General features: G+C 36.5%; 1 protein-coding gene across 8 annotated transcripts in view; it reads left to right on the forward strand.

The window, feature by feature from the left end:
* The window catches only part of CADPS2 (calcium dependent secretion activator 2), a 647,872-nt gene that overhangs the window by 552,218 nt on the left and 77,040 nt on the right, over positions 1-18,614 (forward strand). For all 8 annotated transcript variants that reach the window (XM_037836276.1, XM_037836275.1, XM_037836277.1 and 5 more), the window contains 2 exons: positions 3,584-3,687; positions 11,528-11,684. In XM_037836276.1, the coding sequence (XP_037692204.1) occupies positions 3,584-3,687; positions 11,528-11,684 (261 nt within the window). The remainder of the gene's footprint in view (positions 1-3,583; positions 3,688-11,527; positions 11,685-18,614) is intronic.

Consider the following 18,614-nt stretch of genomic DNA (forward strand, 5'->3'; position numbering starts at 1 on the left):
GGTCAAATGTGTCTTCTACATATTGTATATGGAGAAAAGGGAACTGACATGATCATACTGGCCTTCTCCTCATGTCCCCTTACAACTGTCACCATCAGCATCATTGTGCATTCACCACTAGATGCTGACAGCAAATGGCAAGAGAAACAGCAGAGGAGGGTGTGCTGGGAATAGGCATCCTCTCTAAAGTGGCAGGGTGGGGGGCAAAAGAGCAGAATTAAAGCCTGCCAAAGCAAAACAGCCATGCAGCCTTCTTAGATCTTCCCACCTTCCTACCCTCTCCCCTGTGGGATCTCTTCCTATGTGTACAGAAGCGTAAGTAAGTAGAGTTGCTTTGGGGAGCCAAAGATTGTTTTCATAGAAAAGGAGAAATGTTCCAAACTGAAGAAGGATCATAGCCAAGAGAAACACATTGAAATTCTCGAAGAAACCTTGCTACTTTTGGCATATTTGTTTTAAATGTCACTGTTTGAAATGTATTGCAACAATCAGCAACTTGGTGTGAAGCTTGAAGAATGTAGAGACATCTGTAATGCAGTGGAAATGTTATCCCAAAAAAAGAGAGTGAATTAAAAGGTTCTAAGGAAGAATTCTCAAATTTTTAGTATTTAAATTTCCAATGAGCTATTGATAACCTTGTTATGTAATCGAATTTTGACTACAGAATGCATTAAACTTCTTGGCTGCAGTCAAATGGGTGACAACCAGAGATGGCATACACAGTGTACTTGATAAAAATGCTATTTATTTAAAGTATTAGAGTGGTCATTATGTTCAAGTACAGTACAAAATTTCAGTCCTCTAAGTAGATTTAATCTAGGAAGAATAAAATGTTTTAGACTGTTCATAAGTTTCAGTGACACACAGTTCTCTCTCAGAACTTTCACATAAGATAGTATCAAAATGTAAAAGCTGGTTTTAACACATTCACACTTAAACAGAAATAAGTTCTGGTAGCATTAAAGTTGGGCCTTCAGTGATGAGTAGGGATTTGCCAGGCAGAAGATCCAGGTATCTTGGGAACCTAACTTTGTGTGCAAGCAGATTTTACAATACACAATTATGATCTTTTTAAGTTTAGAATAATTAACTTTAAATTATGCTTATATGGTAATTAATCCTAAAAGATATGGGATGGCCCATCAAAGTCTCATTCCTAGTTTCATCAACTATGCATCGTCATCCTCTGATCTGTGCAGCCTCCAAACCTCAGGCCCTCCTCCTCTCTGGCCTGCCATGTCCAATCACTCACAGAGGCTTGCAGATTCTTCCTTCAAAGTATCTCAAGCACCTTTCTATTTCCTATTCCCACCACCATCTTCCCATAATTCATACCACTAGACTAAGACTTAGAGATCCATGTCACACCTACACTAATCCTTATTGCACACAACCACCAAATATATTTGCCTAAACTTAATTTATTCCGAGCCCCTTCTAAGAAACATTAGCCCCAAGTTGTCTTTGGAAGATGCTGATCTAGTCTACTTATTATCTCACTTAAAGCCTGCCATGATCTGACCTTGGTATCACCATCATTCCCCAGCATGATCATGCTCCAGCCAAGCAAGGACTTGCTGTTGCAAAAAGTGAAATGTGAAGAACACGTGTTAAGTTTAAGTCTCACCTTCACCACTTAGCTGTTTCATATCATCTTTCTGAGCTTTTTTCCTTATTTACAAGTTACAGGACTAACAAAACTGAACAACCTGAAGTTGTTACCAAAAGTAGTGTAACACATGCGAGATGCCTAGGGTTGTGCCTGAAACATAATTGGCCCTCAAGTCATAACATTTGTAACCATAATTATCATCTCCCTCTGCAAATGCACAGTACATCCCTGCAGCAGCCACTCTGCCATGCAATTCCTCTTCTCTAGAAACCCATTCTCCTTTTACCTGGGTAATTTACTATTCTTTAAGAATGATTTCTTCAGGCTTACTTTCCCCCTGATTCTCCCCTAAACCTGCTGCTTTCCACAGTTTCTCCTTAGACTGTTTGCATCACTGTTATATGTCCTTTACATTGTTTCCAAACTTTTCTTAAGGGTCTTGGCTTTCTGACTAGACTGTAGTAGATAGAACTGCCCCCAAATGGAATGGGCTGTGTGCAAAATCAAGGGCCACCTTGAATTTACCCTGTTTGAGGATGTTGAAGGGATTCATGAAACAAATGGAAAATTTGACAGTTGATATCTAAGGATCCTTTTGGTAGTGATTTTTGGATTCTGAGTTGTTTGAGATCAGGGGCATGTCCTATACTTCTTCCTACTTCCCACAGCTAAGAACTTGGTAGGCACCCTCAACTATTTGGTGTTCGATAGGCTGATTTTCCTAAGAACCATTTGTACTCTTTGATCCCTGTCACAGATGAGCAAGGACTTCCTATCTGGCGGAGGGAGTTTAATAGGATATATATTTGGTTGGTGGCTGGGAGATGTAAACCCCCACTTTCATCACACTGTATCTTATCTTTAGTAAACATTTAATAAATGTTTGGTGAGCCAGCACCTACCATAAGCAGAGTGTTTCACTGCCTCGTTGCATGTCCCTTGGGAACAAATTAGGACAGGGCAAATGAAGGAAGCTCCTGCCAATTTAAGACAGATTTCAGAGAGAAGTAAGTTGAAGGAAAAGATCTGTTGCAGAAAAAAAAAAAAAAAAAAAGGTTCCTTAGAACATCTTTTTCTGAAAATGTTATTTCCCTTCCTTACAGCCTCCTTACAGAGAGAGAACAAGACCATGAATCTAAGGCAATATTTATCTTTAATTTCCTTATTGGAAATTCTTTTCTTCAAATTCAGTTTTGAAAGTTTTGTTACAAAGGCCATCTCTAATTTCTAGCCAGTTTATTGTCTTGGAAATCAACTGCTTTGCCTCTTGTGTTGCATTTCAGGTAGCTGCATTTGTTTTTATTGTGGCCTGGCCTTCTTACACCAGTTTAGCCTAATGCTCAAAGAACCTTCAGCTTCAAAGAGTTCTGTGTTATTTTGTATTTCCTTTTGGGAGGAGTGAGGTGGTGGTAGGCAGGGAAGGTGGGGAGGAAATCAGTTAATTGCAGACTGTTAGAGTTGTTTTAGGTGACTTTCTACTTTTTGAATTTAAGATCTACATGAACTATAGACATTTCAGACTAGGAATTTAAATAACAACAAAAAAGCAAGGGTTTTGCTAATGTCAGGTATGACTCATCTGGTGAGAATGGTATTCTATTGATAGTACAATACAGGGAGAATGAAATGGCTGTGGTGTCTGCTCTCTTTGTGTTTTTGACCTTGAGGAGAATTATAACTTGTTTGTTGCCGAAGTTGAGCATCTAATGTACTGATGCACCTGTTAGTTCTTATCTATTAAATAGCAAAGCACTTGCAGTTGCCTGTATTGCATTATGGGTGAAATATTTTCTGCAATCTGGTGAACTTTTTTTTTTTAATAATGTATTCATTTGTATTTCTTTATCTCTAATTTCCAAAAAATATGCTTTCTCATTCTATTTCAACACCCTGGTTTCATCATTACATCTTAGAATATGTTTGCCTTTTTATTTCCAAGGTAACATTTTCATGACTTTTTTTTTAATATAGAGACCATGAGCCAAGCAACTCCTGCTAGAAAGCTGGAAGAGGTCCTTCATCTAGCAGAGCTTTGCATTGAAGTCTTACAGCAGAATGAAGAACATCATGCAGAGGTGATGACTTGTTTTAACCGTGGGATAAAGCTATATATAATGCTTTGTTATAGTGGGAGCAATACTGAAGAAGTGGCTGCCCATATTCTTTGATATACATCTGGCCATTAACCCAGGGAAAACTGAGAACATATGTGTATTTCCTAGAAATCTAGCTCACATATATTACAAAGCAGTCATATAGATATTAAATATACATATTTAATATTTTTTCCTAATAATGGTCATCTTGTAAGGAACATACAAGAGCTGATTGGGTCTGCCAAGGATATACAACTAGTAAGAAGCTAAGCTGAAACACAGACCCCCACTTTGTGATTCTGAATCCCTTGCTTTCTCCCCTGTGCCATACTGACTTAGTTTAGAAGTGTTTAATCCACATGAAAAAGGGAAATCAGTGATAAAACCATAAGATAACAAAATTGAAAATAAGGCATTTGTAACTGTACAGTTGAAAACTCTAGTCTTCCATTTTTACCTTCATACCTCCTTTCTTTAAATTGTCACTGAACTTGCACTGTTTATAATTTAAAAGTTCCTAAAGATTTGGAATGTTTTTTCCCCAGGAAAATTGCTTATTCTAATACCTGAAAGTCTCATTCTTTCAAATAGCCATGCATTTATTTACAAAAACAAAAGAGCTTTTGTACTTTCAATTGGGTAAGGGTAATGTATAGAATTAAATAAATATGATAAATTTCAATGCCTTAACAGCACTTTTATTCTCAAGGAAGCACATGAAATAATGAAAAATAAAAAAGACCAGATACATATGAATTTTTAGAATATTTATACTTAATGAAGACTAGTTCTCAAAAATACAAGAAACCACAAGCAGTACATTTTAAACAAATTCTTGGAAAAGAGTATTCATGAAACCTTACTATAGGTAACTAAGATTTATTGTATCTGGTTGTAAATATGATCATTCAAAACATCTGCTTTTAGCTCACACTGTGGAATCTAGTTTTTACCTTACATCTGTCATGTGTGAACTTGTTATGGATATTTTATTTTAAACTGAAGAAACAGCTGCTTCAATAATCTGAAATGAATTCCCATGAGGTTCTTTTCTAGGCCAGTACCACTGCTGTGTTACAATGAAAATGATTATATGATAAAATATATGTATATTTTGTCTTTGTCTTTTGTTAAAAGGCATTATCATCAGAAAATTAGTCCTTTTTCAATTAAAAAATGGATTGGATATTAAATTGAAGTATATATTTCTGCTAAACAGATACATCCAATATTCCCATACATTTTAAAAAATAGCATTTCAGTTTCCTGCATTAATAAAGAAAATAGTATCTCCTGTCTTTAAAGTGTAATTAAGTGTTAGATGCTCCATGCAGCCACTAAAATGCTTGTTAAAATATAGTGTATCCAAAAATAATAATAATGTAAACATTATTTCTTATCCAGAAAAATAGTTGATTTTTTTGAACAGAGACAACCATAACTCATAAAAATCACTTGATGCTTAAATATATAACTATTATAATGACCTCTTTTTAAAATACTTTGTAACAGTATGGCATTTTTCCACTCCACAATGCTTCCAAATTCTTGGAATTCCTCAGGGAAGAGAGGTAGGTAAAATTGTTTCCATTATTCTTCTAGGATGGGTAACTTGTATGTGATGATAAGATAATACCCACCCTGATTATAGTTAATTTTAAAGCCAGTTTAGTTCCTCTCCTTGGACTTAATGACTAGCAGTATTTCTTTGGATGAGCTAGTCTTTGTTACAGTGTTTAGGCAAAAGTGTCTTCTTAAACATTACATTCATAATTACTGGCCATCTAAGTAAAGCCCAACTGAGGGATTATAGTATTGGGTTTGATGTGTGTCTTTATTCTTTGCTTTTTTTTTTTTTTTTAACAACAACAAAAAAGAATAGAAGATCAAACTTTTTCTCTGAGCAGTACTGGAAAGTGAATTGTTCAGATTGCGATGTCATTTCCACATTTCCAGAATAAATTGGTGGGCTGAACTCTACACTGATACTTATGCAGCTGGATTCAAGCTCGAGCTTCTTTACTCCATGAAACAGCGCCTGGCTTAGCTCCCTCGTTGGAGGTGAATGTATCTGCTCGTGTGTCAGCTCCTTTTATTTTCATTCTGCTTCTCTCCAGTAGCAGTTTAGTTTACAGGGCTGCAAGGTTGTTTCTATCCTTCAGCAGTTCCTCAGTTAAGCAGGTTTATGTCTTTCAGATCTTGGAGAGTAACTTACTTAGAAGACAGTCCTCGCTTCTCTCAGAGGCCTCTTGACCTCTCTGCTCAGGCTGTTCTTTAGAATTCCTACATTTTCTCCCTCAAAAGATAATTGAAGCTCCTTTCCAGAAAATCTTTCAGGCTGTCTCCACAGTTAGTGATGTGATTGTGCCTTCCTAGAAATTTTAGGCAAATTTTGGATAGATCTGACAACTGTCCATCCAAAGACCACTCGCTTGGCGGAAGCTGGGGAGCAACAGTTCTGCCTGACGGAAAGCCACAGGCTCTCCACAGCACACCTCCCACACACTCACTCACCGTTTTACTAATAAGATCTGTAATGTACAGATTTACAAAGGTGAAGCAACTTGCCAATGATGCACAGCTAGTTAGTAACTGAGTGAAGACTCAGGCTAGACTCCAGAACAGGGCACTTTCCAGTCAACCACAGTGTTATACTGTTTAAGTAAGGAGTGGCTGGAATGGTTCTCCTACCCTAGTTCTGCTGCCAGGTTCACCACTTAGCAGAGCTGTAAATGGGGGTGGGAGGTGGAGGAGGGATCATAACGCAAGCATGGAGATGTCCCTTTGCATCCTATCATTCTTTTCCTTTCCTTGCACTCTGGCATATCCTAGGACTCTGCCTAAGGAGATGTAGTACTGAGAATATCAGTAGAGGAGCTGAGGCAGGGAATAAGATGGATATGATCACTATGTAAGTCGTTACTTTGTTTCTTATTATTACAGCAAAGTCTTGACTTAAGGTCCCTAAAATATTTTAAATATGAGGTTGTTCACCATATCAATGACACTATAGGCCAGAAAGATGTTTGGCACTAATTTGGTATTTGTGGTGTAGACAGCTGTCAATTCACTACAGATGTTTGACTCATCCTGCACTTCAGCTGGCTCCCTCGCAGGCTGCCCCTACCACAGAATAGTTCAGCATGGACACACATACTTGTGCATGTGCATGTACACACAGGCATCAGTATTTGAACCAGATTATGGTTCTGGATGGATTCTAATGTAAAGAGAGAGGGTATTTGATTTTTCCCCATTGTTTTTGCTTTGTGCCCTTATTTTCTCCACTGGCATGCATATCTAAGAAGCATCTTAATGGGTGCTTTTACAAAAGAATTGTCCATGAACAAGTTCTTTTTACTATCTACCGCTAATTAAATTGTAATAATCTCAACAGTTGAACCACTTTCGATTTAATTATTTATATCTGGTTAACCAGATAAATAAAGCTACAGTTTTTGGCCTTTAAATAACATGGGTTTAGAATTGGGGTTAGGTTAGCCTCTGGGCCAATAAGTGCCCCTCATTTTAGAGAAGGATGACTAGCCAGTGGCTTCCATATGACCAAGTAATCAAGGTGGAAGTGCAGCAGTGACTCAGAGAAACTGCATGGCTATAAGTTCCCTTCCTAGAATGTCTGTTAATCATTTACTAATTTTTAAATATTTAAGAAGAGTAGTAGTACTTTACACTGACATGTTCTCAAGCCATCTCATGAACCTGATTCAGGAGAGATTTTGGTTAATCAAGAGTCATAAAATAAACTTATGGTTAGTTTGACAGTGGAGCAGAGTTGTCACCATGAAGATTCTAGTCTATTCTACTGGCCTCTCAAAGGAGCTTAAATATTCCTCAAATATGGCCCTTTAGCATTGATTGCTGTATACGTGAGTACATGTGTGTGTTTGTGGTTGGGTGGGGGCAGAGGATACTCTAAACACTAGCCTGTCTCCAGATCATCTATAAATTACAGCATTGCAAACTAGTCTTGTCTTGGGGGAAAAAATAAGCACATAACACATTCCTAAGTCAGGATCACCGTTTTTGCTCGTTTATGCAGTCACTTCCATTCTTTGTTGAAATTTTTACTACTATATCTTGAGGGTAAAAGTAACCAAAAGCCTAAGGCCCCAACACAATTAGCAAAGACATAAAGAAAAACACCACGATGGGTGCTTCTAGCAAGAACTCAAAGGATATTAATAGTGGTTTAAGTCTGCAAAGCAATAGCAAGATAGATTAGTTAGCTAATTAGCTAGGGAAGGCAGGGAAGGCAGGAAGGAAGGAAGGAAGGCAGGAAAGAAGGCAGGAAGGCAGGAAGGAAGGCAGGAAGGAAGGAAGGAAGGAAGGAAGGAAGGAAGGAAGGAAGGTTGGTTACACGTGCAGTCCTGTAAGAGCCAGATCTCTAGACTCCAGCTGACCTGAATTCAAATTATTGTTCTGTTACCTGCTTCTGTAAGACTTTGGGCAATTTATTTAAACTGAGTTTGCTGATGTGTAAAATAAGGAAAATAATACCATCTACTTCAAAGAGTTATTTGTAGGGTTAAGTAAGCCTTCATAAAAGTACTTAGCACACAGAAACTATTCAGTTCACATTGGACATTATTATTTTTAAAACCTGCAAACTCAATCTGTAGGACCTGTGCGAATTTCAGCGTATCTTTGTAATTACTGATGTTAGTTGATTACATCTTTACAACAAGAAATTTTCATATTCACTTCATTCTCCCAGCAACCCTGGGGGAGGTTAGAGCAAATATTATTGCTAATTTGCAGATGAGGAAGTGAAAATTCACCGAGGGAACTGATTTGCCCATGGTTACCCAAGTCTCACCACTAAGAACAAAAGCTCAGTACTCTGCTCCAGGTCCGATATTCTTTCTTATCTGCTTCTGTTTCCAGCTACACTCAGTAAACAACCCAGACTTTCAAAGTATTGTCAGCCTGCCACATACATTATTTTTACTGTACAAGATTTATTTACAGTGAGACTTTTGATACAAATGGGATGGCTGAAGGACTTACAATCAAGGTTTGTTTTGTATTGCCCTTTTCAGCAAATTAAACATTGCCTTCTGCCTCTGCAGTCTCACTTACACTAATTAGAGCAAAGATAACTTTAACCCAATAATCATGACTTTTGATTGCTACCCTACAGATGGATGTATTTCTGAGAAGGGTTTTCTCCTTGTTACTGTTGAACCCCAGCTATCTCCCATAAAGTGGTACCCTAGGGAGGAAATTATACAGCCCTTCTTCTAACTACCAAGCCAGGAAAGAAGGAGGAAGAGATAGGTGGTAGAATTGACCCTGTGTTGTCAAGATAATGGGCTGGGACCCCTTACTTGCATTTTCAAAGACAGTAATTGCCTAAAGTTTTCTCTAGCCGGCATTAAAACAAGACTGTCATCACAGATTGGCTTACACTTATCAGGAATTATTTCATCAGGAGGGCAATTTCACACATAAATATGTACTTCTGCGAAAAGTATTGAAAATTTAGAGTTTATGGCAATATCTTGCCAAACTGAAAATTATTATTATTGTTATTATTATATTCCATTTTATTTCTTTCTCCACCATGGCTTTGTCTTCCAAGGTAACTTTAAAAAGAGCTTTAGGACTTTCTCACAGTGTCCTGAGACAATCCTGACCTGACATGACTGTTACATTCTTAATTTTAACCTTTGCAAGGGTATTGACTGTGTACTGGAAGTGAGACTTTAAAAATGTTTCTTTTTGCAGTACCGTATTCTAACTTGGATTTCTATCCTCCTCTGCTCAGAGTGGGAAATCTCAGATTCTTCTTATCTTTATCACCACTACAGCTCCAAAGACAGTAGCAAAAATACATCTAAGGAAATCATGTATTTCTTTATTTTTATATTATTTGTTCGATACTCACTCTAGTAGATATTTGACCAAGAAGTATTCGTTAATAATAATATTGATGAAGGGGAATATGCTCAGTTTATACAGAGCATACCATTTCCAACAGGTTTTCACATTCATGTAATTGCCACAGAAAACCTGAGGTTATAACCATTGAACCCAAGCCTCAAAATGTCCCCAACTCTCAACTCTATTATTTGTACTACACCACTGTTCCTTCTATATTTTTTTTTGCTTCTATTTACTATCTGCTAATTACATGGTAATGCTTTTTATTAATATATCAATCTTAATTCTTTTGATTATCCATTTTTTACTCTATGTTTTTAAGAAAATACTCAGTGTCAGAATTTTACAATCTACTTTTTTTGTTGTGTGATTTGACTGTCCTATTATAATCTAATTCATATGTGAAGAAATCAAATGAAGCTTTACAAAATAAGTCTCATATACTCTTAGAAAGTTCTTGAAAGTAGATGCAAACTTCTCTGCTATAGTGTAATCAGTCTTTTTGTTAAACTAATAGTTTTAATTGGAAGAATAACAAAAATAACCATAAGCACAGAAATGTGTATATTATGTAGTCGTTTGTTTATAGACTGTTACACTACCAAAAACTCCATAGCAAAAAGGGAAAAAGGCATGGAAGACAATTTACCAAAACAGTATAAAAAGGACCCTTATGCATGTGAAAAAATGTTCAAACTCATTTGTAATCAGAGAAATGCAAATTAAAACAAAAATAAGTATTGTAGCCAGAGATGTCCACATTGCTTTCAAGAACTTTCTATGAAGTAAATATTATTTTCACCAAGTAAAACAGAGATTTCTAAAAGTGATTATTTCCTTACCTGAAAGACATTTTAAAGTGTCTAGCTGAGTATAAAGTAATAAACAGAACATACCCAGACTTGTCCTTGGGGTGTTTACAGTCTAATTTAAGAGGCAGTCATTAAAATAGTCATATATATAACCATGTAAACAATGCTAAGTCCTGTGAAATTTAACAAAAACAAAAAAACCGTACCAGAGAGACTCTCCAGGGGGACCTAATTTACCCAAAGGGTCAGGAATTGCCTCTCTATGGAAGTATATTTTAGCTTGAGACCTGGAGCAGGGAGATGATACAGGGCTTTGCAACCTATTTAAGGGTTTTGGGTTTTATCGTAAGTACACTGGTAAGCTGCAGAAAAATTAGTTTAAGCAGGGAAATGGTGTGAACAATTTTTGCTTGAAAATGATCACCAGTTGCTAGATGGAGAATGGATGGGAGCAAATATTTTTTCCGGAGAGCGTTTTGAAATTTGTAAAGAGTAATTTCTAGCTGTTTATCCTGAGCAAATAATGAGTATTGTGTTCAAAGATGTATGTGTAAATATATTTATCACATTATCATTGGGAGTAGCAAAAATATGGAAACAGCCATTTTAACACAGGAATGTTTAAATAAATAATTTTATATCCATAGGAATACTATGCAGTCATTAAAAGTAAAGTCTTAGGAGAATTTTTTGCTTAATGTTTTAATGTTTTCACAGAAAAATACATATTGGAAATAAATACACCAAAATATTCAAAGTAGTTACCTGTAGATTTCAAGACACAAGTAAATTTTCTTTTTCTTTTATTTTATGTATATCCCAAATGTTCAAGGATTAAATATGTATTTCTTTTATAAAACAATAAATGCTGTTTTGCATTTAGTTATATTTTAGATTTTGTATTTTATTCTTCAACCCCAAATTTTTTTGATTTAACTTGGCATATCTGTAAGATTTTTTCTTATCATCTAAAAATACAACCTTTTATTTGTAGTACTTTTTTAGTACTTACAACATGTTATAAAATGTTTGAATATAGAACAAGATTTGTGTATGTTTCTAAAAAGTAATTTATTTCTACTCTATTTCTTATCCTTCTGCAGGCATTTGCCTGGTGGCCTGACTTACTGGCTGAACACGCAGAGAAATTTTGGGCTTTATTCACAGTGGATATGGACACTGCACTGGAGGCACAACCACAAGACTCCTGGGATAGTTTTCCTCTTTTCCAGCTGCTTAATAATTTCCTCAGAAATGACTGTGAGCACTTGCCTTTGCTTTAGTATGTGAAATGGAGAGGTGGGTGGAGTTGTGTGTGGACGAGTATTTACAGAACCATAGCACTGGCCCAACAAGAGTCAACATGTGACACAAATGTTTGGTGTCGTCTCAAACAGACCAAATTGCCTGAGTAAGCTCAGCCTCCTTGATTCTATCCAGCCAGGGTCTGGGACACCACCCTTGCTCCTGTATTGATCCACTGGCATCTGCAGTTCCTCTTATTCCGACCCTCCCACCTTCATTGATAACATGGGCACTTTTCTCATTGTACTGCAACATCCTTGAATCAGAAAATCCTCAAAGGTTAGCCTTTCTAGAGTACTTCAGAATACTTACCTCTGGAAGATTCCTTAGAAATGTATCATCATTCCAGAAATCATGCTAAGACTATGACTATTATGCATTGTAGGGATATTGTTTCCCTTGGAGGAGGTTCATTTTTTCAGAGGAACATAGTAAAATAGTGTTACACAGTATCTAGAAATTAAAGGAAATATAAAATTACCTATTGTGACATTTGTCCAATAATACCTTTCATAACTATTCTAGTAGATAGTTTTCTAGCAGCTAGTACATACCTAGTTTTTCATCAGGATTATAAGAGGGCTTTCTTTCTTTTTTTTTTTTTTTAATTTCTTTAACATTATCAAAAAACTAAAAAACAAACAATAAAACATTTCAAATGAAACCAAAACAAAGGAGTAAGAAAAAACAATTAACCTAAAATAACTACATTGCTTCCTACCATACTCCAAGAAAATTAACAAACCATAACCGAACAAAGGAGTAAGAAAAACAACTAACCTAAAAAAACTACTTTGCTTCCGACATGTTCCTATAAATAAACAAACCATAATCAAGAAAATAAACAAACCATAATCAAACAAAGGAAAAAGAAGAACAATTAGCCTAAAATAACTACATTGCTACCAACTTGTTCCTACCATACCCCCCAAAAGTTAACAAACCATAGTCATTCATGAGCATTCTAAGGGGTCTTTCTTTTTTTGTTTGTTTGTTTGTTTTGTTTGTTTGTTTTTTTGTTTTTTTATTAAATTCAGTTTTAGTGAAATACATTCACACACCATACAATCATCCATGGTATACAATCCACTGTCCACAGTATGATAACACAGTTATGCGTTCATCACCACAATCTATCTCTGAACATTTTCCTTACATCAGAAAGAACCAGAACAAGAATAAAAAATAAAAGTGAAAAAAGAACACCCAAATCATCCCCCCATCCCACCCCATTTGTCCTTTCGTTTTTATCCCCATTTTTCTACTCATCCATACACTAGATAAAGAGGGTGTGATCCACAAGGTCTTCACAATCACACTGTCACCCCTTCTAATCTACATTATTATATAATTGTCTTCAGGAGTCCGGACTGCTGGGTTGGAGTTTGGTAGTTTCAGGTATTTACTTCTAGCTATTCCAATACATTAAAACCTAAGAGGTGTTATCTATATAGTGCATAAGAATGTCCACCAGAGTGACCTCTCGACTCCATTTGAAATCTCTCAGCCACTGAAACTATTTCGTCTCATTTTGCATCCCCCTTTTGGTCAAGAAGATACTCTCAGTCCCACAATGCCAGGTCCACATTCATCCCCGGGAGTCATATTCTGCATTGCCAGGGAGATTTACAACCCTGGGAATCGGGTCCCACGTAGGGGGGAGGGCAGCGAGTTCACCTGTCAAGATGGCTCAGTTAGAGAGAGAGAGGGCCACATCTGAGCAACAAAGAGGTACTCAGGGGGAGACTCTTAGGCACCATTACATACAAGTTTGGACTCTCCTTTGTGGTAATGAGCTTCATAAGGGCAAGTCCCATGCTCGAGGGCTCAATACATCAAACCGCCGGTCCCAATGTTTGTGACAACATCAACACCAGTCCAGGTGAGGATGTCCAACACATCCGCACCTTCCCCCAGATCCTCGGGGCTGGGGAGGGGGAGGCTGTAAATATATTTTTTATTATCTGCCCAAATTACTCTGGGATGTGTCACTGTTTCACTCCAGCCTATACTAACCTACCTTATCTCACTTCCTATTCAGAGTTCCATGCAATTGTGGTGTTTGAACAAGTTGACTGTAGAGTTGTACCATTTAGAAAATTTAGATCCTGTACCAAATAGATATCTCTTCCCTTGGTCTCATATGGAAGTTGAAGTTTTAAAACAATCAGTTTCAACCTTTACCCTTTGGCCCGGCTTGCCCTGGTCTTAACCAGACCTGCTTCATTCATATCACTAATTGAAGTCTGGGCTCTTTTTCAGCTTTTTTTTTTTTTTTTTTTTTGACAGTGGCTGTATGTACTAATACTGACATTCATATCTGCCGAGCTCTAGCTCTGAGTTTCAGGTGTCTCAGAGATATGCATTGTTCCAGAGACCAATCAGGTTATACGCTAGAGGATCAGCATCTCAAAGTTTAGAGATAGGCATTACAATTCAGGGATAGAGTTAACTGCTGTAAGAGCTTACAATCTAGGGACTATTACAATTATTATGTCCACGTTAGGCTATGTTCTAGGATTCAATTCTGAGTTTACACATTGTAGTTAGTCCATATTGATGAGGCATCATCCCTCTCACCATGTTTTCTCCAACACTTTTACTCTTATATATATATTTTTCTACAATTTTATGGTTATATTCACATACCATAACTTTATCCACAGTGTACAATCAGTTGTTCATGGTATCATCATAAAGTTGTACATTTATCACCACAATCAGCATCTGAACATACTGATTACTGCAAGAAAAATTGTTTTTTTTTTTAGCAATAAGAAAAAATGATAAAAAGAAAAATAACATGTCATACAATACAATATACTACTAAGGACAGCAAATAACACCACTACCAAGAATCCCATATTCCTCCCCTATATCCCCCTCTCATATACATCTAGCATTGGCATATTGCCTTTGTTACATTTAATGGAGGTATATTACAATGTTACTGTTGACTGTAGACTCCAGTTTGCTTTGATTATGTTTTTTCCTGAATACCATCTAAGGGGTCTTTCTTAACATACAGATTCCTAGACCTTTCCTGTGATGATTCTTTCTAACGTTTCCCTTAGACCCAAGTTTGTTTACCATTTTTAGCCTTTGCTTCAATACTTGCAGTCATCATAGGGTCATTAATTACCTCTTCTATAAAATTCTTCCTGTAATAGAGCAAGTTGAACTCGGCCTCCTCCTAAACTCTGATTCTAACTCTCCTTGATCAATGCAACAGGCTTCTTCTGTCTTGTATTTTCTTCTCCAGCCCATTATTCCCGGATCTTTCAACTCTTCCTCATATGGTAGGGTTTTCATGCGCAGTAGCTTTCTTACCACGTTCCTCTGAAGACTTCCCTCCATGTCTCAGTGTTGCTCTGGACATGTGGTGCTGAGAACGCAGAGCTCCAGGTGTGACCTGACTCACCTGGAGCCCAAGGAGAGGAGCTTTCCTTCTGCCTTGTCTTCCTGCAGCCCGAGGCTGCTCTGGCTCTCCAAGGAAATTCCTCACACTCTTGATACATTTCAAACTGGCTCTGTGTTAAAACTCCAAATCTCTTTGCTCCTTTCTTTGCAAGATGCCGCTACTTTTGTCTTTCCAGTTTTAAACCTAAGTCCATATTTTTGCTATTCATCTTTGTTTAAAGAATCAGTTACTGTATTGGTTTTGATCCACTATGTATTAACTTTGATTGTTCTTCCCTTTGAGTCTCTGATAAAAAGTACAGCCATTTTACTAGAAAAACCACATAAATATGAAATTCTGTGTAATATTGGTACTCCTTGTGACTGTTCCATGAACATCCCAGAATTAGGACACTAGGTTAAGAATCTCTGTTCTAGTGAGAGAGGCATTATGTTATAGTAATTAATGACATGGATTTGGGTGCCAGACAGATTTATATTCATGTTTGCCACTGACTGCTTGACCTTTGACAAACAGCTTAACCTCTCTATACTTTAGGTTCTTCATCTACAAAAGAAGGAAAATGATATTACCCACAGTTTTTTTTGGCAGTGAGGATTAACAAGATAACTCTTCGCAAACAATAGGTGCTAAATAAATATTTCCAGTATTATTAGTATGTTGAGATTTTCATCTTGATTCTTTTAGCCACCTTATTCATTCTCCCATCCAATTTCACTTCATTCCAAAAGATGCTGTTATAAAGCCAAAGAAATAAGCTATATAATTTGTACATCCAGTTCAACCACCATGTTGCTCTCAGGGTTGCTAACCCAACATTCAGCTATTCATATGTGAATCACTTATTCTGCAAATTGTCGTCAGCCAGATTTAGATGTCCAATCAACTCCCTACTGCCAGACTTTGAATGACTCTCTTCCTTTCCCAGTTTCCTATTATCACTGATATTCTGGCTATGAAATTACAAATCAGTTTTAATATTATCTTAGGAAAAATGTAGAATAATAAACCTGCCTTCAAAAATAAATTTATATCTTATGCATTTTCTCCAAATAAAACTAAGTCAGTGGAGGATTATTTCTTAACACTGCTTTCTCTCTTTGCATGAAAACTCAATAATTGGCCCTATTTAGATTTATTTGGGGGGTTATCCAAAAATGAGGCATTTATTAATGTTCATAGTCAAGCAGTTAGTAAAGATGCATCATTTAACTTATGTTAAATAACTTAACTTATATTAGCATTTACTTTATAGAAATTTAACTTACGTTAGAATTTACAGAATACAAAATCGTTTTATAGATTTCTTAGAAATTTTCTTGGAGAGCCTCTATTACACCTCCAATGAATTAATACCTTTTTATATTTACTTTTTAAGAAGAGTTCTTGCATTTTAAATGTAACTTTGAAAGTTATAGCTAAAAAATACTTTTCGATGTTAGAACAGCATAAATTTAATTTTCAAAGTTGCAAATACTTAATTCAAAAGTTTCATATATTCCTCTCCTGTTTTATGCCATTTTTTTAAACACTGACTACTATTAAATGTGTAAAGTATTGTTTTATGCTGTTTTGTTATGCAGCACTGAAAAACACAGAAGCATTTATTACTAATCTCTTTTGAGTGCTGTCAATTTGGGGGCTAAGTCTAGATTTGAGCTTTAACTTTGCAGTGATTAACAGATTTTAGAAAACATCAATTATTTCAGAGAAAAACAGCTCCTCCATATAGTGAGGTAAATAGAAAAGTTCCCCAGTGCCACAATTTTCTTTTGGTGTTGGGAGTTCGGTGTGGTCTGGGGATTTGAAAGAGAATGCAGAGACTAGCCCAAACTCACAAGTTGCTACCCAAAGCCAAGACCATTGAGTATTATCTCGGTAGTTGGTAAAACAATTTTTTCCCAGTTATTAATATCACCCTTGATGATAATGAAGAATATTGTTAACAGTTATATGTTTGTTTTATTAAATTCCTTAAATATTCAGATGGTGATTTGGTGAATTCAGTTCAAATGTTAAATGTCAACCTGTAGTTGCCCCCAATTTTTTTTCTTTTGGAAAGCTTATGGGTAAAAACAGAATTGCTACCATAAGCTCCCCTTAAAAGAAACATCTTAAATCATTGCAAAGTAGGCATGGCAATTTTTATGGTATTGACCCAAATATAGTTATAGTTCAAATTCCAATTAAGTACAACTTTAACTGACCAGGGGTAGGAGAAACAGAGAGCTCTGAAATGTCCACTCTTGGAAAAGGAGATAATTTGCTAAATAAAAGTGCTTATTTACATCAGTACATACATAGTGTACTACTAATAATATACAGATTTTAAATGGTTGTAATTTGTAGAGAATAATGTTGCAAACTTATGTTTGCTTTTCCAAAATTTAAATTTCATACCTCTCGAACTAATAGAGATATTAGAATTTGTTCTTTGTCTGTGACTGAATTTTTTTAATGTTCCCACTGGTTGTTTACCATCTCTGTAAGTGTTAAAACTTTTATGTTTTAAATTTTAAAATAGGTATTTATCTTTTGGATGGTGGAAGTTACCTTAGACAAACCTCTTAATCTTCCAGCTGAGGAAGCTAAGTCCCTGAGAGGTTATGAGCCTGGTCAGAAGCTTGCCTACGGAGACTTAGTGACAGAGGTGAACTGGAACCTGGCTGCTTGGCTTCCAGTTCAGTCTTGTTCCACAGTAACAGAAGCAGATTCTGGGACCATTTGTCAGCTAATACAATCTTTTTAAGGAAGATATGAGAGTTCCTGAACTTTTCATTTTATGTCAGAGAAAGAAGGGCATCGTGTTTTGGGGACAGAGGAAGAGAACTGGTTAAAGCATTCAGAAAAGACCAGCTAAAGACATATGTTGTCTTGGTGTGTATGTTACGAAATGTCCATGGCAAGACTTCCAGGTTCTGAACTAATTAGTGGGGAAAGGGATTCAAGGTATTTGGTTTCTATTTTAAAAGAAAAAAAAATACTCAGTCTGAGGTGTGTGTCTTTGCTTGTAGTTAGCCATGATTAGGAAAAGTCTTAGCATTAAGAGCCCTTGGAGATGAAATGTGGTTTTCCTCAAGGGAAAAGTACCAGCTGCACCACAATTTTAGCAACTGTCCCCATTCTCCCGCCCCTCACAGACTCACCCACTGATTCCCAGAGCAAGACTGATGATGAAAACAAACTCTGGCTCCTTCATTTCTGTCCAAAAAAGACTGCCGTTGAACTCTTGCTTGCCTCTCCACCCTGCTTCCTTCAATGCGACCCACTCCCCCCAACTAAGGAGGTCATCAGATAGGCAGTCATTTTAAATGGTATCTAAGGAAACCTTTTTGAAAAGGGGATGTATTAAAATTAAGGGGAAATAAATGTTTTCATAATGAAGCAATTTGCATGATGGTTAAATGGTACCAAAAGACTCTAAAGCTAGGACAAATAGATCGTACCCTTGCATGCTATTTTGC

This window comes from Choloepus didactylus, chromosome 5 (genome assembly GCF_015220235.1).
Source record: "Choloepus didactylus isolate mChoDid1 chromosome 5, mChoDid1.pri, whole genome shotgun sequence".
NCBI lineage: Eukaryota > Metazoa > Chordata > Mammalia > Pilosa > Megalonychidae > Choloepus > Choloepus didactylus.